This window comes from Manihot esculenta, chromosome 2, assembly GCF_001659605.2.
Source record: "Manihot esculenta cultivar AM560-2 chromosome 2, M.esculenta_v8, whole genome shotgun sequence".
NCBI classification, from domain to species: domain Eukaryota; kingdom Viridiplantae; phylum Streptophyta; class Magnoliopsida; order Malpighiales; family Euphorbiaceae; genus Manihot; species Manihot esculenta.
The window spans coordinates 11,912,958-11,931,622 of NC_035162.2; the positions used below are offsets into that span (position 1 = coordinate 11,912,958).

Here is an 18,665-nt window from a genome sequence, read left to right on the forward strand (position 1 = left end):
CGATATAATAACATGATTAAACAGTACCATGTTATTCTACACTTAGTATTATTCTTGTAAAAAACACTAAAATTTTATTCTTTTAGATTTCTAGGAAAGTTAAGTTTATAAATAAAATATAAATAGCCTTCTGGAGAAAATAAATCAATACACAAAGAGCATAATTCTTTTCTCCCCTAACAATAAATAACATAAAAAAAATATAAAAAAGTGTAAAGGTTGTAATGCAGATAAAAGTATTTTGAGGGGCATATGATATTTTTTCTAATAAAAAATACTTTAAATTTAAAAAAAAATCAGAGGAAATAAATAAGTATTGCATTAAAAATACATTAAAATTCATAATAAATTTTTAATTTTTTAAATATAACCCTCTGAATAATTCTTAATAAGACAACCAACTTTATTATCTTATAGTGTACATCCCCTAGAATATGTGACATATTAAAGACTTAGTGTATTGCTCTTCTCAAATATAAAATCATTTATAAGTGAATTTATACTGAATTTTAAGATTATTATTATTATTATTATTATTATTAAGTAAATTATTATATCTATCGTGTATTTAATTTTTTTTCAATAAATTTAGATGAGTACTTAAAAAAAAAAAAAGAAATTATGGGGGCCAAGGCCTCTCCACCATTGCGTACATCCGCCTTGATTAAAAGAGAAATATAAGCAAGAGAGATTATTATTACCATCTTTAATGCTTGTCATGTAATGACAATAAAGATCAGATAAAAATATATTTTTATAATTTTATCGGTCACTAAATTACCAGATTACTGTTTAGAAAATATTTTATGTTATGAATTGAAATTTGGGAATAATATCGTTGCAATTTTTTCCTTAGAAAAAAAAAAAAGTTGAATGTCACTGTTTGTTGCCGTAACTCGTAAATGTATCAGAATTGTAGTTCATTTTAAGGCGAAACAATATATTAATAACCGACCAATGCAACTGTTTATTGTTCCCCAAGCTAGGGGCAAGTCAACTCTGTTTTTTTGTCACCCTAGTTGAGTCAAGATTTTTGTTTTTTTTTTTATTGAAGGAAAAAATTTGCAGTGAACTTCATTGGGCTGTAGTTGCTATATCAGATTATTTCGGTTCTAAAGGTGCAATCATATCTAAAGGTCAACATTTTGTCAATTGCCAAAAGAACTAGAAATTACAAGATGCCCATGATTAGTTTCTCCTACCAACACCATCTCCAATACATGAAATGCTTCTTCCTAAATGCTGAACCAGCATTTCTAAAGAGCAACAACAGCTGAGAAGCAATGAAAAGCCTACGACAAATAACCTTTGAAATTGGGATAACAAATCTTACCAATAAACCAAACTGTGCATCTCTTATAAATGATAATAATACAAATTGAGCAAATACAGTGCTGAAACAATACGCAAGCATGATGGCCAGAAATATGCATTCAAACAATACAATGACAACTTACTGCCCAATAAAGTTTGATAAAACAACCACTGTAAGACACAAGAATATCGACATAAAATCCAATTAGAACAGTCCACAGTACAAGACGACATGTTAAGGCCTAAACATAATCCCAAAACCCGCAATGAAAGGTCAAATAATATAATACCACATCCCCACTCTAGCAATAAAACAAAACCAAACACAGGAATGAGAGATAACTGAGTTAGACCTAACAAATTAAACCAAGGCAATGCTGCTCTCGCCGCCTGGAGGCTTGCGTACACCACCTAAGTAGTCTCGATGCTCTACCTTCCCATCAGCGAATATGTTGCTGCCACTAATCTCTTGCAACTTTGCCAAACTTAAGGGCTTCTCAGCAGATGATGGAGTAACATCACCCTTGAATATGCCATTTCCTGAGAGGTCGTTGAATTTCTGATTATAAATTTTCTTTGCTGTCTTCATCACAGGGTCCTCACTAGACATCCGACCTCCAGCAGGCTAAGGTTTTAGCAAATAATAAGACCAGTGAGACCTTTTTGGATTAAGAGTGGAAAACAGAACAATATAAGGCATATTATTTTTAAATAAAAATAAGGCAGGCAGTTCTAGCACAGAAAATTATAGGCCATCTATCGTGCAGTGCATTTAGTACTTCAGCAAAACAAAAGCCAAAATATTCTGTTTACAGAGATTATCTACTAACTTCATTTAAAGGAACAAAAGGCATTTGTTAGGGCATTATCATCTTTATCGACCATAATTTAAGATTCCAACTTATCTCGACATGCTAACTATGTTCTTTCAGCAACAAAGCCCAGTATTAACAATTGCCGTCTCATTATATGTAAAACATTTAGAAATGCAAAGTATGAGCAAGTCATGAAGCATCAATTAGTTGGTGATCTTTTTCCTACTAGAATGAGAGCTAAACCTTTCCCAACTAGTTGACAACAAGGATAAAATCTATGGACAAGGTTTTTTTTTTTTAAATTTCTGTGTGTCTGTGTGCACTGAGCAAAACGGTTTTTGTTTATACATCCACATAAACTCACATTAGAAACTTTGACAGAAGTGCGTACATCTCGAGGAGCAGGTTCTCCCAATTGAATGCTTTCTTTCAATGCCAAAGCACGCACTGTTGTTGGTCGTGGTAAAATTTCCGGAGGAGGTGCAAAGATGTCATGTCCACTGAGCTCCTTGCACTTGGCATCAGAAAGCTGCTTCTGCAACCTGGCCTGCCTCTCTGCTTCACTTTCTAAGTTCCCACTTAGTTCCCGTTGCTTTGCCATCTCAGGCAAAGTAGTAGGTTTTTTGGGTGACACGCTCTCTTCTTCTCCAAATGAAATATGACTGATTCCAGCAAGTGCTTGCTGGCAAATTTGAATACAAAAATACAGATATATCAGTTAGTCATGCCAATTCATAAATTTGGCCTACAGCTCTTCTATGAAATTTAAGTCCCAAACAACATAACAATTACCTGGTACATACGTATTCCCGTTTTATTATTTGGTGTGGGAGTGGCCCCACCGGTCTCTGATGTATCATTTTCTCCATTGGCTGCAAAAATGCCACTACCAGTCATCTCCTTCATTTTATACCCTGAACAAGGTTTCCTGAAATTTGCAAAAATACACTCAGAAATATTATTACCAAACAATTTTATTTTTGAATTAATTTTTTTTAGGAAAAAAAGAAATAAAATGAAAGATATCAGAATCTTGCAACATCATCAAGGTACAAACTGGAAAATTTTAAGTCCAACATACACTTTAATTGAGATTATTGCAGTATTAGTATTACTTGAGATTTTTGCAGTATTAGCACAGAAAAAGAGTAATTTTGACAACAGATTTGAATATTTCCATTACTCTTTAGGAAGAAAGAGGAGGAAGGAATAATAACTTTGGAAACTGAAATTTCAGTGCTTCCAAAATATAAGATGAAAATAAAAATCCAAACCAGAATTCAATCTACTCCCAGGGCGACAATGATAAATGGCAACTCTAGGATATCCTGTTGCAAATATGATAAAGGCTTTAAGCGCTCTTAAGAAAGCTGGCAGATGACATCTATGGTTAAATGACAGCAAAAAGATATACTGTAACATTGACTTTTATTTGACAGCAAAATTGTCTGTAGTGTCGCAACCCAAAATTTTCCATCACTAAAAGTGACTTGCTGAAAAATTGAGGACGAAAAACATAAGGAAATAATCTTTTTCGAATTTCATCACCCATGAGAAACTAATGTTACCATCTCTAGATAGTGGAACATCACATCGTTAGTGACCCAAACGTGATCCAAAAATTAGTTAAGCCCCATAAATCAATTTTCAATATATAATTGAATGCCTAGCCTGGACTAAATTATTCATTCTATCACCAACTATCAGAAAATTGCGAAGTGGGCGATTCTTGGACCGAAGAAGTTACAAATCCCAATTCTAGCATAAATCCTCCTTGGACTTGGTTAAGTTCATGCTCTGCTACTGATGTTATGAAGTTGGGGCAACATATGAAATCTCAAGTTTTGATCATTGGAATTAGAGGTATTCGGCAAAACGTTTTTTTAAGACATCCATACGCAAATTGTCACAGAAATGCTGAAAGACATGTAACAGGCTATCCAAACACCAGCCTCTCCTATTTGAGAATATCAGAAAAATCTGTTTTCAAGACAAATATAGAAGGTGCATAATTGAGAAAGAAGCGAATGAATAGTTGCACCAATATACGATTCAAATGAGGAGGTTCATTAAAGAGTAGAATGAGATCAAACTACAGAGAAAGAAAAATGAAGCTAGAAATTCGGTGCAAAACATTAAACACGCACGAGATTTCCAGTCAAATGCAAGTAAGAGAAGGGATATATATATATATAGTTAATGATCAAGGAAGGTGGCACAAACAAACAGTGAAAACGGTGAAGAAAAGCTGCAGGCAAGAGAAAAGGCCACAATTAACAGAATCAGTTGCATGTCAGCTAATTTAGCTAATTTTTGAACTAATTACCAAAAAAATATATGTAAAAACACAGAAGCAGATTGGAGATCTTACCTTTTGTTTAAGCTTTCAAACTCCTCATCCGTAACTTGACCTCCAAACACTACCTTACTGATCCCATCGGAAGGCTAAAAAATTTCATAAATTATAACAATTAATCAAGTAAGATTCAGCAATAAATCGCAAAATAATAAAAATAAAATAAAATAAGAAAGGCTGAAAGTGAAGTTACCTGGTGAGAGCGAGGAGCGGAGCCGACGGAGGGAGAATCAGCCGGCGGATTCTCAGGCCAAGTGAGCAGATCTGCAGTAGAAGCGTGTGGTTTTCTGACCGGAGTGCTCCTCTCCATTATCGCTTTAATAAGTGGTTTCTACTGTTACCAGTTTTTAGCTAATAGCAAGCAAGCAAGGAAATGCGAGTTGATTTGCACTGTAAATATAAATAAAAGGGATAAATAGAGAAAGAGACAAAGAAACAAAGGAGTCTGGCTTCTCTTTGTCTTCCAACACAAGTGTCTTGTAAAGCAGAGTAATGAGTTAGCTTGGTTCTGCTTTTCTCTGTGTAGTTGCAGGCAGAGGGTGGGCGGATCTTAAAGAAATGACGAGGGTGTCCTTTGCTTTGGGGCAATGTCCTGATCCAGACGTTTCTGTTTTTATAGCTGGGTTTGCTTAAGGGAGAGGAGATTTTGAGAGAGGTATTGAAATGTTATGAGTAGTTGCTACCTCTCTTGCTCTGTTTTAAAAGCGAAGAAACACAACAAAACGAAAATGAGGGCATATATTTATACCCGTCTCTCTCTCTCTCTGCCCCTTCACCTCCACTACGGAATTTGAATCTCGTACCGCCCAGTATTTTGTCTCCGACTGTGAGCTCTTAACTCTTTTATGCCTACCATCTGCGCTTCAATCACTGACAGATGGCGGTTTTTCTGAGCATTGACTTGCTTAGCCGGTGCTGGATTTTACATCCATTTCCTAAATGCCCCTCCGGAATTAAGTTGCCCGTATTGTCCCCGCTTTCGAGAACTAATTAAGAATCTTCCCACTTTGAAATCTAGAAACAGAAAAAGAAGTAGATAAGGTTTTTATTCCTTTCCAATTCTGTTAATATTTTTTTAAAACTTATTTATATTTATAAGATAAATATGAAGCAATTATTATTATATTTAATAAAATTGGAAGAATCTAGCGGTTCAGATCATTATTTTTTAAAAAAAACTGTTTATTTTAACTCTGTCATTAAATTATCATAATTGTTATTGAAGTCCAAGATAACAATAAAATTAGCAATATTAAAAAAATAAGAATTTTTATTTTTTAAAAAATAAATAAAATAAAATCAATTGATAAGTAAAAACAAAACCAATAGATATTATTTATTTTTGTTAGAGATTTAGGAAATGAAACTCAAACTTGAATTCATCAGTTAAATATTATGTTTTCGATTAAAAATCAAATCAGATTAAGCAAATCAATTAATAATTACAAAAGATAAGATTGGATGTGAACTTAGTTTAACTTTTTCATTTTAAAAATTATTTCATTAATTTTGAAACGTTTTATATTTTTTTATTGTTTAAAAGTACAAAAGCATTTTTTTTTTATAAAAAAAGGAACATATTATATAAACTTAAACAAAAGAAAATATAGAATAAATTAATTGAAAAACTCATCTAGAATTGATATGAACTTCAAGTACACATACAAAGTGCAAAAAGAAGGGTACCAAGTAAGATTGTGAAGGTGAAAAGTGGGGATTTTTTTAGTTGTCTCGTGAAGGTGTTAGCAACTGGCGGCTTCTATACTCTTCGTCCAACTATAATTTTCAAAACCAAAATATTCAAAAAGCTCGCACAAAGAACCCTCTCCCTCCCCCTCCCCTTTACTTCAGGTTTAAGAGGATTGAACCAAATCTGCAAGTTGATTGATAATTTTTCCTTTTTTCGCCTTTTAATGAAAGAAGAAATGCATCTTTTTCACTTTCTCCGCACCACAGCCCCATGTGAGCATTCCAAAAAATTTGTGAGTTTAGATGCCCCCTTTGCCTCCACTTGAAACCCGAATCATTTTCGTGGGACGCTTGCCAAGTTTCACGTGTGATGTGGTGAACTAGGCATGCCCAGTCCAGTAATCAAATCCCATCGCGCTAATCAATGGTGATTTATCACATTAATCTCCCCATTAACTACTCTTTTACCCTTTGTTTATTTTGTTAAGTATATACTCCTCTTTTCTCTCCGTGAGTAAAAAAACAAAATCTAAAATTTATAAAACCAAGAAAACGTTAATTTCCACTGTTTTTTCCCTATTTTCCTTCATATATCTAAAGAAAGAAAACAATGTTTACTTTTTTCTATTATTTAATTCAAAACAAACAAATGTTATAATAAAATATTATTTAGTTAAAAAATATACTTATAATAAAAAAAACTCAAAATATTTCTATATAAAATAAATAAAATGAATTTTCAGGTAAAAACTTATTGCACGAAGCAAAGGTGCAGTAATAGAAGGGAAATAAATTATAGATGAAGGGCAATTTCGCCAAATGAAAAGTGGATGTGTAATTTATAAGGCAGTTGGCGGAATGATTAAGTATTCCGTTGGTCGTTGGGCAAGTAGATAATTAAAAAAATTTCCCAATTATTACTTTATTTTTTTTTTTAAATAGTGGTTGGGGGAGTCGAATCTTAGACCTTTTAAAACTATAGAATGCACTTTTCACCAGACTAAATCTTGGAGTACCAATTATTACTTTTTTTGAAATTATAATTTTTTATTTAATTAAATTTAGAATATACTTTCCATATCAAACAAAACTACGTCATTAATAAATTCTATCAGCTCAAACCATCTAATAGATTAGCATACCATAAATCTGTTTCAATCAAAGCATAGCAACAACATTATTTATATTCGTTAATGAGTCTAATTTAATTTATATATAAATTTCATCCCTTGTCTTCATCTAAACTTTTTTCACAAAATTATCCAAAATAACAAAGTTGCTGTCCAATACGGGAATTTGAACGTTTTAAAATTGTATTTGCATTTATTCACTGAAAGGTCCTTTGAAATTAGACAAACTACTTATAGGCGCCCAATTAATTTTTAAATTTTGCTTTAAAAGTATAAATGCCAATTAGTTGAAGCAAGTGCCCTTTTCTGTCAACTTTCTGTTATTTCATTATTATGATATTATTTAATATTATACTTTACACTAATATATATAATTTTGCTACTTTATATTGCTGAAAACATTTTAAATTGAAATATGAATAAAAATATTTTAATTATTTTTGTTATTTTTTATAAATTTAGTAGACTATAGGGGGACAGGGTTGATGTTTGATCAGGAAGAGGAGTATAGAAAACTCAACAATTCAAATACAGAAGAACAGTGGACCCCAAATACAGGGTGTTTGGGATAATTATGTGTTCCATCCAATGCTAACCTAACTTAGACACACCCAACAAACAAAAATGTGCAATTCCTCGTTTCCCCAAACAACACACAACCTCCTTTTGATTTAAATAATAATAATAATTAAAAAAAAAAAAAAAAAAAAAACACAACCTCTACTTTCTTATAGGGTTTTTATTAGATATTTTACTAAACATCAAAATCATCAACTAACTTAAAAAAAAAAGGGTTAAACCTTAAAGCCAGTAAGCTGTGTCGGCAGGGGATAACAATGATGATTATAATGTTTAAAGAAATTAGTTTTTCTAATCAAACTAAATAACTTCATCTGAATAATCAATCACCACCCATCCCACGAAATTTAATATTAGTTTTATGTTATTGGAATCAATCCAATTATGAAAAAAATAATCGAGTTCAACAACTTTTTTAAGGTTTTATTGTACATGAAATTGATTATGTTCTTGAAATTTGATATTTTCATATTAAAAAAGGGCTGCCACATTCATTGCCATTTTAAGGATTAGTACCTGTAATTTTAATTAATCTCAATGACATTTAGTTAATTTATTTTGATTTGTAGGTGTAATATTTCATATGTAATTTCTGATTTTCTTTAAAGTGATAGAATTTTACATGTTTGAATAAATTTAATTTTCATTTATGAGTTAACCACGCTCATTTACCCCATCGTAAAACTAGATTTTAGATTTACCAAAATTTTATATTTCATTTTGTTGATTCTTGGCCAATAGTCTTTTGATATGGTAAATGAAATGGATTTACTCTTGCAGATTTTTAAAATTTGATTAAAGTATCATTTAAACGTAAAATCTGGACTAATTAATCTAAAATGTAAATGTTTGAATTAAAAAATAAATTGACACAAACATTGAGGTTTTTTTTTCTTATGAAAATATACCCATTTGGTTTGTATTTTTTTAAAAAAAATTATGCAATATATTGATAAAATACAAAAAATAAACAAATAAATAGTAAAGTTAAAGTTTTATATTGTATTGAGAAATTAGGTTTTTTATGATTCAAACTGTATAAAAAAAATTAAGGGGAGAATTATCAAAGTGTGTATGATCATAGCCGTTATTTGGAAATTGCTCTATGAAAAGCAAAATATGAAGATTAACTTGATAAAAATTTCGCCCACCGTGGGGCTCGAACCCACGACCACAAGGTTAAGAGCCTTGCGCTCTACCGACTGAGCTAGACGGGCTTACTTGAAAAAATTACAATAAAAATCAATAAAAAAGCAAAAAATAATCATATTAGGTTTGCAATGATTTTTTTTTTCCATTGTAACAGTTTGAATACAAAATATTAGTCAGATACAAAAGAAATTAAATAATCTAACAAAGAAAATTCATTTGAAGATATATAAAAAAATGTTTTATCATTGATGTTAATTTTTAAAGTTAAAAGCATCATTCAGCAAATATTACAAATAAAAAGTGAGATAATTAAGAGACAAAATAAAAGAAAAAGGAAAAGAAAAAAAAAAAGAAATATTTTTAATGTTACAGAAATAGTTACTATAATCAATAAAGATAACGGGAAAAGTGAAAAAAATTAATTAACATATTATTTTCAAAATAATATATAATTTTTAGATAAAATAACTTCTAATAGGTGATAAATAAAAATAAATGGAGGAAAAAAAATTAATATTTACATTTAATTTTAACATTAATTACTTTTTATTAGAATTTTATTTTTTTAATATATTATTAAGAAAACAAATATCAAAGTTGTTTAATATGAAATTGAAACCTGATGACCGCTGGATTCCTTCGCCCCGGGCCAGGGGCTTCATCACAGCCCAAGGCCCATGACGTAGAGGCCCACACACCTGACATACATAATAAGCCTGGCTCATCCAACCCTCAATGCCGGGCTCGACCCATCTTCTTCATCCGACCGGCCCGGCCCACACGAAGCAGGCCCTCTCCACTCAGGCTTAGCGTCCGGCCCAACTCTCGGCCTAGCCTAGGATCCAGAAAAATATTCACCAGACAGCCTGGCAGATCCGCTCGAACGTACGCACGAGAAGAATCAGAGGCCGTTACGCATGGAGCAGGCGGCTGATACCCTAGTACCTCCGAATCCGCATGGCAGAGACGCGTGGCCCAATCCTGGAGAGACCTTTACACGTCACCAGCAAGCAAGACAATGTATAAAAGAGGAGTCCCCTCCTCAGGAAACTTAGGCCTTATTCAGTAATACAAAACCCTTGTAAAACCTTATTCTATTGGATCTCAGATCATCAATTGGCGCCGTCTGTGGGAAACGAAGGAGATATTTTCATCACCGGAGTTTTCACTTTCAAAACCCACTGAGATCCACGATGGCAAACCACCAAGAAAGTAACCTTAATATTCCAAATGACCTGAGCTCTGCCCAAGATGGGCAGCAGTTCTCCTTTTCTAGCCCTACAACGTTGAATAACCAAACACCTATTTCTCTTAATCCCTCGCTAAGCCTGGCAGGGAATACTCCCACCATGACCCTGTCTAACCAAGACATTCAAACCATGGCTCTCCAGCTACAAACCACTGCTCACTGGTTGGGGCAGATAATGCAACAAAGGGGACTTAGCACCCCAGTAAACGCACTCCCAGTAGTGGAGGAACCCAGAACCGATGAACCCCAACCTACCTCTGCCCGCCTCCAAACTAACAACCACGATGCCAGAGAAGAAGAAGAACCGGAGGCCCGAATTCATGGGAGAAGGGCAAGAGAGTTGATAGAAAATGAAGAGGTGAACGACTATTCTGCTGAAACAACCAGGGAAACGGGAACTGAAACAGAGGAGGAAGAATGTAGTTTGGGCAAAAGATCTAGCCCGGAAGACGAGAAAATGAACCAAAAGCTGAAAAGGTTGAAGGAGCAGCTCCTAGCCGAGCTAGGTAAGAAAGATCAGAGTCAAACCTCCTTGCCTACTTCTTCTCCCTTCTCAAAGTTAATGCAGCAGGAGACCGTTCCCAAAAAGTTTATGATGCCGCCGATGGCGGCCTATAATGGGACTGGTAACCCGAGAGAGCATGTCATGAACTATAAGACCTTCATGGAGTTGCAAACTCTGTCAGATGCTCTGATGTGCAAGGTGTTCCCAACAACGCTCTCGGGACCAGCGAGGGCATGGTTCAACAGCCTGGAGGCCGGAAGCATTAAAAGTTTTGGAGATCTGGCCACCCGCTTCATTAGCCGGTTCGTAGCCGGGGTGCCAGCAGATAGGAAGACGAGCTATCTGGAAACAGTGAGACAAAAAGCTGGTGAATCCCTCAGAGAGTATGTCGCCCGTTTCAATACGGAGGCCCTGCAGATTCCCGAGCTTGACAAAGGAAGGGCTGTAACAGTCCGGAAACCGAACTGCCACCGGCACTAGGATCCAGATCGACTTAAGGTCGCCGGGACCCGTAGTAAGCCTGCTATCTTGTCTGTATACCTGTGAAATCCCATACATGATCATACATTTGCTGTAACAACATAAAACTTTTCTTTCTTCCAAGGCTTAACCTGTGCATGCACTCTCTCTCTGTGCTATACTCATCCCTACTAGAGCTCCTCATGGCTCTAGGCGGATAAAACTCATACTGTTAAGCCTGGTTTTGCTCAGAAACATACAACAATAACAAAACATACATAAACTGATCATGTGACTCCACAAAGGGATTACAAGTCTTGTAAATCAAGCACCATTCTATACATTGTACATACACTGTACATATACATTATCTCTATACATTTACATGTCCACACTAGCTATTACAATACTCTGTACTCTTCCTGTACCCTGCTGAGTTCTTTCTGACCTCTGAACCTGCACAACTGGAGTTAGGGGAGAGGGATGAGCTACGATAGCCCAGTGAGTAGAATAGGCAAATACAGGTGATAAAACATGCTCTCATGGAATGCAACACATAATCACATAACCTCGGCCGGACGGATCAAAACTCCCTCTATCTCATCTGGGGTACCTAAGTACCATGTGTCTGGTCCCCGTAGGGCTGTTCCAGGTCTTTATATATGTGCCTGGTCCCCGTAGGGCTGTTCCAGGTCTTTCCTCTGAGGGCTAATGAATCCTCACGAAGTCCGTGCCGTCTCACATAAGCAATGTACAAGGAGCCATGCCAAGTACAAGGATAAATGCAATACATCATCTTTGTGTACACTAATGCACTCACCCTATAGCATATTCATGATGCATGAAGCATGAGAAAATATTCAGTTCTCATATTAAAACATTAAGTTAATTCCACTCACCTGGTTATCTCTGCACTGACTCTGCAGGTTCTGACACTGAACTCACTGCTGACCTCCCTGATTCCTCTGGTCCGTTCCTACACAGGTGGACTCAAATGAGGGACTAAACTCACTCAAGAACATCTCTAAGAAACTCCCCAAAACCCCTCTAAACAATCCTAAAACCAGCACATAAACCATGCAAAAGAAAGCTGGACAGGGCACTTTCGGCGGCAGGTTCGGCGGCCGAAACCCCACTCCAGAGACGAAACTCATGCATGTTCGGCGGCACCTTCGGCGGCCGAAGGTCTCGTCCAGAGGCGAAACTCACACACTTTCGGCGGCCGAACTCCCTCTTTCGGCGACCGAAAGTCTCTTTCTAAACCGAAAGCCTAGCTTTCGGGGGCAACCTTTGGCAGCCGAACTGCCTCCACAAAGGGTTCGGCGGCCGAACCTTCCTTCGGCGGCCGAACCTTCCTTCGGCGGCCGAACCTGGTTTTACCCGAAGGACAGAACCCTGCTCTGTTTCATGCAAACTTTGCCCAAAAACCTACAAACATGCATATCAACTACTCCCAACTAGCATATACACATATATAGGCACAAAGGGGTCTAAAACTACCCTAAAACCCCAAACAAACATAGCACATAACACTTAAACATGCTTGAACACCACAAATCACCAAAAACCTCACCTAAACCTAAACATGCATACTACCCATACAAACTTTATAAAACCTTTCAAAATCATCAAAGAAGCTCAGGATCTTCACTTACCTCTTAAAGACCTTGAGGATGAAGGATCCTAACGTGGAGATATGAAGAAAAGCTCTTCCAAAGCTCCAAGCTTCAAAACTTGGTTCTTTTGCTCAAAACCTTCATAAATCACCAAAACTCTTAAAACTCTTAAAAGATTTGATGAAAATCATGGAAAACATGAAAGTCAACGTAGGAGAGGCTGGAACTCACCTCTGGCTGCAAGTGGAGGAGAAATAACCTCCTTCCACCGACCCTTGGCCCTTTTATAGGTGGCTGGCCAGACCACCTTCGGCAGCCGAACGTGAAGCCGCAACCATGCAATGTTCGGCGGCCGAAAGTGCCCTTCGGCGGCCGAACCTTTGCATTTCTCCCTTGTTGCTTTTCTTTCAAAACTCAAGTCTTTGGAACATGAAAACAAGTGAAAATACCTTAAAAAAACATATGTATTACCCTTCTCGAGGGTTCCGACACCCGAGATTCCACCGGACTATAGGAATTCCGATGCCGGACTCGAGCCGGGTATTACATTCTCCCCCCCTTAAGAACATTCGTCCCCGAATGTTCCTAACACAACATAAACACAGAGAAAAGGGGAAAACTAACCTTAAAACATATATGGGTATTGCTGGAGCATGGACTCTCGAGTCTCCCACGTGCACTCTTCTAGGTTGTGGTGGTTCCACAAAACTTTCACCATTGGTATCTCCTTGTTTCTCAGCTTTCTGATCTGGGTGTCAAGGATCCGCACTGGCTGTTCTACATAGGTGAGATCACTTAAGATTTCCACCTCAGGTTCACTAAGAACTTTCTCTGGATCTGACACAAATTTTCTCAACATAGAAACATGGAATACCGGGTGAATTCGTTCCATAGAAGCCGGTAAATCTAGCTTATACGACACAGGTCCGATCTTCTGCAAAATCTCAAAGGGACCAATGTACCGTGGGGCCAGTTTACCCTTCTTTCCAAACCGAACCACTCCTTTCATCGGAGACACCTTAAGCAATACCATATCCCCCTCCTGGAACTCTATCTGCTTCCTACGGATGTCTGCATAGCTTTTCTGTCTGCTTACAGCTGTTCTGATCCTTTCTCTGATGATAGGCACTAACTTGCTGGTTATCTCAACTAACTCTGGCCCTGCAAGAGTTTTCTCTCCTACCTCTTCCCAGCAAACAGGTGTTCGGCACTTCCTCCCATACAAAGCTTCATAAGGGGCCATCCTTATGCTAGCATGATGGCTGTTGTTGTAGGCAAACTCCACCAGAGGTAGATGCTGCCTCCAAGAACCGCCAAAGTCTAACACACACATTCTCAGCATGTCTTCAATGGTCTGGATGGTTCTCTCTGACTGACCGTCTGTCTGTGGATGGAAAGCAGTGCTGAAATCCAACCTTGTGCCCATTTCAGTTTGCAGACTCCGCCAAAACCTGGAGGTGAACTGAGGTCCTCGATCTGATACGATCGACACTGGAACTCCATGCAACCTTACTACCTCGTCTACATACACCTGCGCCAACTTGTCCACAGAGTAGTTACTCCTGACTGGAATGAAGTGAGCAGATTTAGTGAGTCTATCCACAATCACCCAGATGGAGTCTAGTCTGTTAGACGTCGCCGGTAAGCCCACTACAAAATCCATCGCTATATTTTCCCATTTCCATTCTGGAATCGGTAGTGGGTTAAGCATTCCAGCCGGCTTCTGGTGCTCTAGCTTCACCCTTTGACATGTCTCGCAGGCTGACACGAACTGTGCCACTTCTCTCTTCATTGCTGGCCACCAATACACCCTTCTCAGATCTTGATACATCTTGGTGGCTCCCGGGTGAATGCTATACCGCGTATTATGAGCTTCCCTCATAATGTCTGCCTTCAAACTGCTATCATCTGGTACACATAACCTCTTACCATGCCGAAGAATCCCCTCACTATCAAATCTGAACTCTGCACTGTTGCCAGACTGAACAGTCCTGGCAATCTTCACTAACTCGGGGTCTTCGTGCTGTTTCAGAGCCACTTGCTCTAGAAACACTGGTGTCACTCTCATCTGTGCGAGCAAAACACCTGTACCAGATAACTGCAACTGTAACCCGTCTTCCACGAGCTTGTAGAAAGCCTTCACCACCGGTCTTCTCTCTACTGCAATGTGGGATAAACTGCCAAGTGACTTTCGGCTTAAGGCATCAGCTACAACATTAGCCTTGCCTGGATGATACTGGATCTTACAATCGTAATCATTGAGCAATTCTACCCACCGTCTCTGCCTCAAGTTTAACTCTCTCTGACTTAAGATGTGCTGTAGGCTCTTATGATCCGTATAGATCTCACATTTTACCCCATAGAGGTAATGCCTCCACATCTTAAGTGCAAAGATAACAGCTGCCATCTCCAGATCGTGTGTCGGGTAATTCAGCTCGTGCTTCTTCAGCTGTCTAGAAGCATAAGCTATCACTCGGTCATTCTGCATCAACACACAACCTAATCCCACTCGGGATGCATCACAGAACACTGTGAAATCTTCATCACTAATCGGCAGAGCTAACACCGGTGCTGAAGTTAACCGTCTCTTCAACTCTGCAAAACTCTCTTCACATTCCTCTGACCACACAAACTTCTGATTCTTTCTGGTCAGTCTGGTCATAGGAGCAGCTATCTTCGAGAAGTTCTGAACGAACCTCCGATAGTAGCCTGCCAAACCCAGAAAACTCTTGATCTCTGTCACTGTAGTGGGTGTAGGCCAGTTGGCTACTGCCTCTACCTTTTTGGGATCAACTGCTATACCTTCCTCTGATACAACATGGCCCAAAAAGGAAATGCTCCTTAGCCAGAACTCGCACTTGGAGAACTTGGCATACAAGTATATAAGGCAGGATGACGCCTTAGTAACGAGTAGATTTGCCAAAAGGGTGGAAGGAAAAGAGAAAGCCCCGGAGGAAGGGAGGTCGGAGAAACACGAGAAGAAGCGCATTCAGGCAAGGATACTACTGGCCCACTGTTAAAAAAGAAGCAGAAGAGTTTGTCCGGAGGTGTGACGTATGTCAGAGATTTGCTAATGCCATCAGGACCCCTGCCACTCCTCAAGCAAGCATATCCAGTCCATGGCCTTTCTCACAATGGGGAATTGACATCCTGGGACCTTTCCCCAAGACTACGGGGCAAAGGAAATTCGTAGTGGTGGCTGTGGAATATTTCTCGAAATGGCCAGAGGCAGAAGCAATAGCCACAATCACAGCACGCAAGATGATAGATTTCGTATGGGGACATATCATCTGCAGATTTGGCATACCAAGAGTACTTATCTCAGACAACGGCAGACAATTTGACTACAGCACTTTCAGAGCCTTCACGACGAACATGGGCATATGGCATAAGTTCTCCTCCGTGGCTCACCCTCAGACTAATGGCCAAACGGAAGTCACTAATAGAGCTATCCTTCAAGGATTAAAGAAACGGCTGGATGGCGCAAAGGAGAATTGGGCAGAAGAACTCAATAGCACTCTATGGGCACTCCGAACTACTCCCAGAGCGCCCACTCAAGAAACCCCGTTTGCACTTGCTTATGGCACAGAGGCTGTAGTCCCAGTTGAGTTGCAGATCCCCACTCATCGAGTTCAATTCGTTAGTGAGAACGCTAATGGGGAAAAATTAAGGAGCAACCTAGATGCTCTTGAGGAAGTTAGGGAAGAAGCCCAAGTCCGAACTGCTGCTTATCAACAACGAGCGGCAAGATATTACAATCAAAAGGTCAGAGAAAGAAGCTTGAAGGTGGGAGACCTGACTTTAAGAAACCTGGAAGCTACAGGAAAAAGAGCAGCCGCAGGCAAGCTAGCACCGACCTGGGAAGGTCCATTCAAGGTGACAAAAGTGGTTAAGCCCGGGGTATACCGAATCGAAGATATGCAAGGAAACCCCGAGCCCCACGCTTGGAACATTCAGCACCTAAAAAGGTATTTTCCTTGAAATATTCGTAAAGAAAAACGTTGTATTTTGACAGACATGAGAAAATAAAAATTGTTTATACAATGTGATTATCTTTATGAATAACGTTCTACATGAAACAAGGCCTCAGCTAGGCACAAAACCAGCTGAGATGACGAAGCGATAGTAAGGCCAATGAGCCTGAATTTTGTACAAACAACTGGCGAGGCCCCGAGGTCGTCCCGGAAATTCAAAGAAAAACAGGATCCCGTAAGATCTCCTGGAAACAAAAAACAACAGGCGAGGCCCCGAGGTCGTCCCAGAAATTCAAAGAAAAACAGGATCCCGTAAGATCTCCTGAAGTCAAAAACAACCGGCGAGGCCCCGAGGTCGTCCCGGAAATTCAAAGAAAAACAGGATCCCGTAAGATCTCCTGGAAACAAAAAACAACCGGCGAGGCCCCGAGGTCGTCCCGGAAATTCAAAGCAAAACAGGATCCCGTAAGATCTCCTAGAAACAAAAAACAACCGGCGAGGCCCCGAGGTCGTCCCGAAAATTCAAAGAAAAACAGGATTCCGTAAGATCTCTTGGAAACAAAAAACAACCGGCGAGGCCCCGAGGTCGTCCCGGAAATTCAAAGAAAAACAGGATCCCGTAAGATCTCCTGGAAACAAAAAACAACCGGCGAGGCCCCGAGGTCGTCCCGGAAATTCAAAAAAAAACAGGATCCCGTAAGATCTCCTGGAAACAAAAAACAACCGGCGAGGCCCCGAGATCGTCCCGGAAATTCAAAGCAAAACAGGATCCCGTAAGATCTCCTGGAAACAAAAAACAACCGGCGAGGCCCCGAGGTCGTCCCGGAAATTCAAAGAAAAACAGGATCCCGTAAGATCTCCTGGAAACAAAAAACAACCGGCGAGGCCCCGAGGTCGTCCCGAAAATTCAAAGAAAAACAGGATCCAGTAAGATCTCCTGGAAACAAAAAACAACCGGCGAGGCCCCGAGGTCGTCCCGGAAATTCAAAGAAAAACAGGATCCCGTAAGATCTCCTCGAAACAAAAAACAACCGGCGAGGCCCCGAGGTCGTCCCGGAAATTCAAAGAAAAACAGGATCCCGTAAGATCTCCTGAAGTCAAAAACAACCGGCGAGGCCCCGAGGTCGTCCCGGAAATTCAAAGAAAACCAGGATCCCGTAAGATCTCCTCGGATCTAAAATAGGTCGGTGAAGGACTTAAGAGCCTCCCGAAATGAAAAATTTCTCCACAGGAACAACTTATAAAATCCAATTCCGACCTCGGAAAGAGAAGAGCCCAGAGCTGTAAAAAAAAAAAAAAAAAAAAGGGCTCTCTTCTTTTTCCTTTTCCTTCCTGGACACCATTTTTATTCTTTCTGTAACCCTTGCCTAAATATACTACTCTGAGCCATAAAATCTGACTGGAGCGTCGGAGGGCCTCTGCCGGGGCACCCCCGGTAGGCCCCTGACCATTCTTTCTTATTTTACAGATCCTTTCACCAGGTAGAACATGGAGAGACCCATCAGGTAGCCCAACAAGAAAGGACCCAGAAGAAAACCAGATCTATCATGGACCAGGAAGAGGAAAATATTTATCAAAACCTATATAGAAAATTAATCCCTATTTCAAATCATAACTTATAAGAATTTACTTTTGAGTACCTTTCGACCAACAATAAAAAATTTAAGGTACTTCCTCAAAGTCAAGATTTAAGCTATTGGATTCTTCTTTCAATTATATTATCTTTTTTAATAGTTACGTTGTAGTTATATTTATATTTTGAAAGAATAAATGAATTGTAATTAAAAAAAAAAACTAAATTGGGCCAGAAAGGCCATTACGGCGGTT

At 38.6% G+C, this 18,665-nt stretch overlaps 1 protein-coding gene and 1 non-coding gene across 3 annotated transcripts; both read right to left on the reverse strand.

Annotated features, from left to right (window-relative positions):
* Nucleotides 1-1,329: 1,329 nt before the first annotated feature.
* On the reverse strand, nt 1,330-5,299 carry LOC110603582. 2 transcript variants are annotated; one of them, XM_021741355.2, is made up of 5 exons: nt 4,679-5,299; nt 4,501-4,574; nt 2,922-3,057; nt 2,521-2,811; nt 1,330-1,939 (listed from the first exon to the last, which is right to left on the reverse strand). In XM_021741355.2, exons 1-5 carry the CDS (start codon nt 4,793-4,795, stop codon nt 1,676-1,678), a joined length of 882 nt encoding a protein of 293 aa, XP_021597047.1. In that variant the 5' UTR covers nt 4,796-5,299; the 3' UTR covers nt 1,330-1,675. The 2 variants fall into 2 exon arrangements, with proteins under 2 accessions (XP_021597047.1, XP_021597039.1); XM_021741347.2 differs by having other exon boundaries at nt 2,494-2,811; nt 4,679-5,298.
* Nucleotides 5,300-9,027: 3,728 nt separating this feature from the next.
* Nucleotides 9,028-9,100, reverse strand: TRNAK-CUU. The gene has a single exon. It is a non-coding gene; the product is annotated as a tRNA-Lys (tRNA).
* Between the last annotated feature and the right edge of the window lie 9,565 nt (nt 9,101-18,665).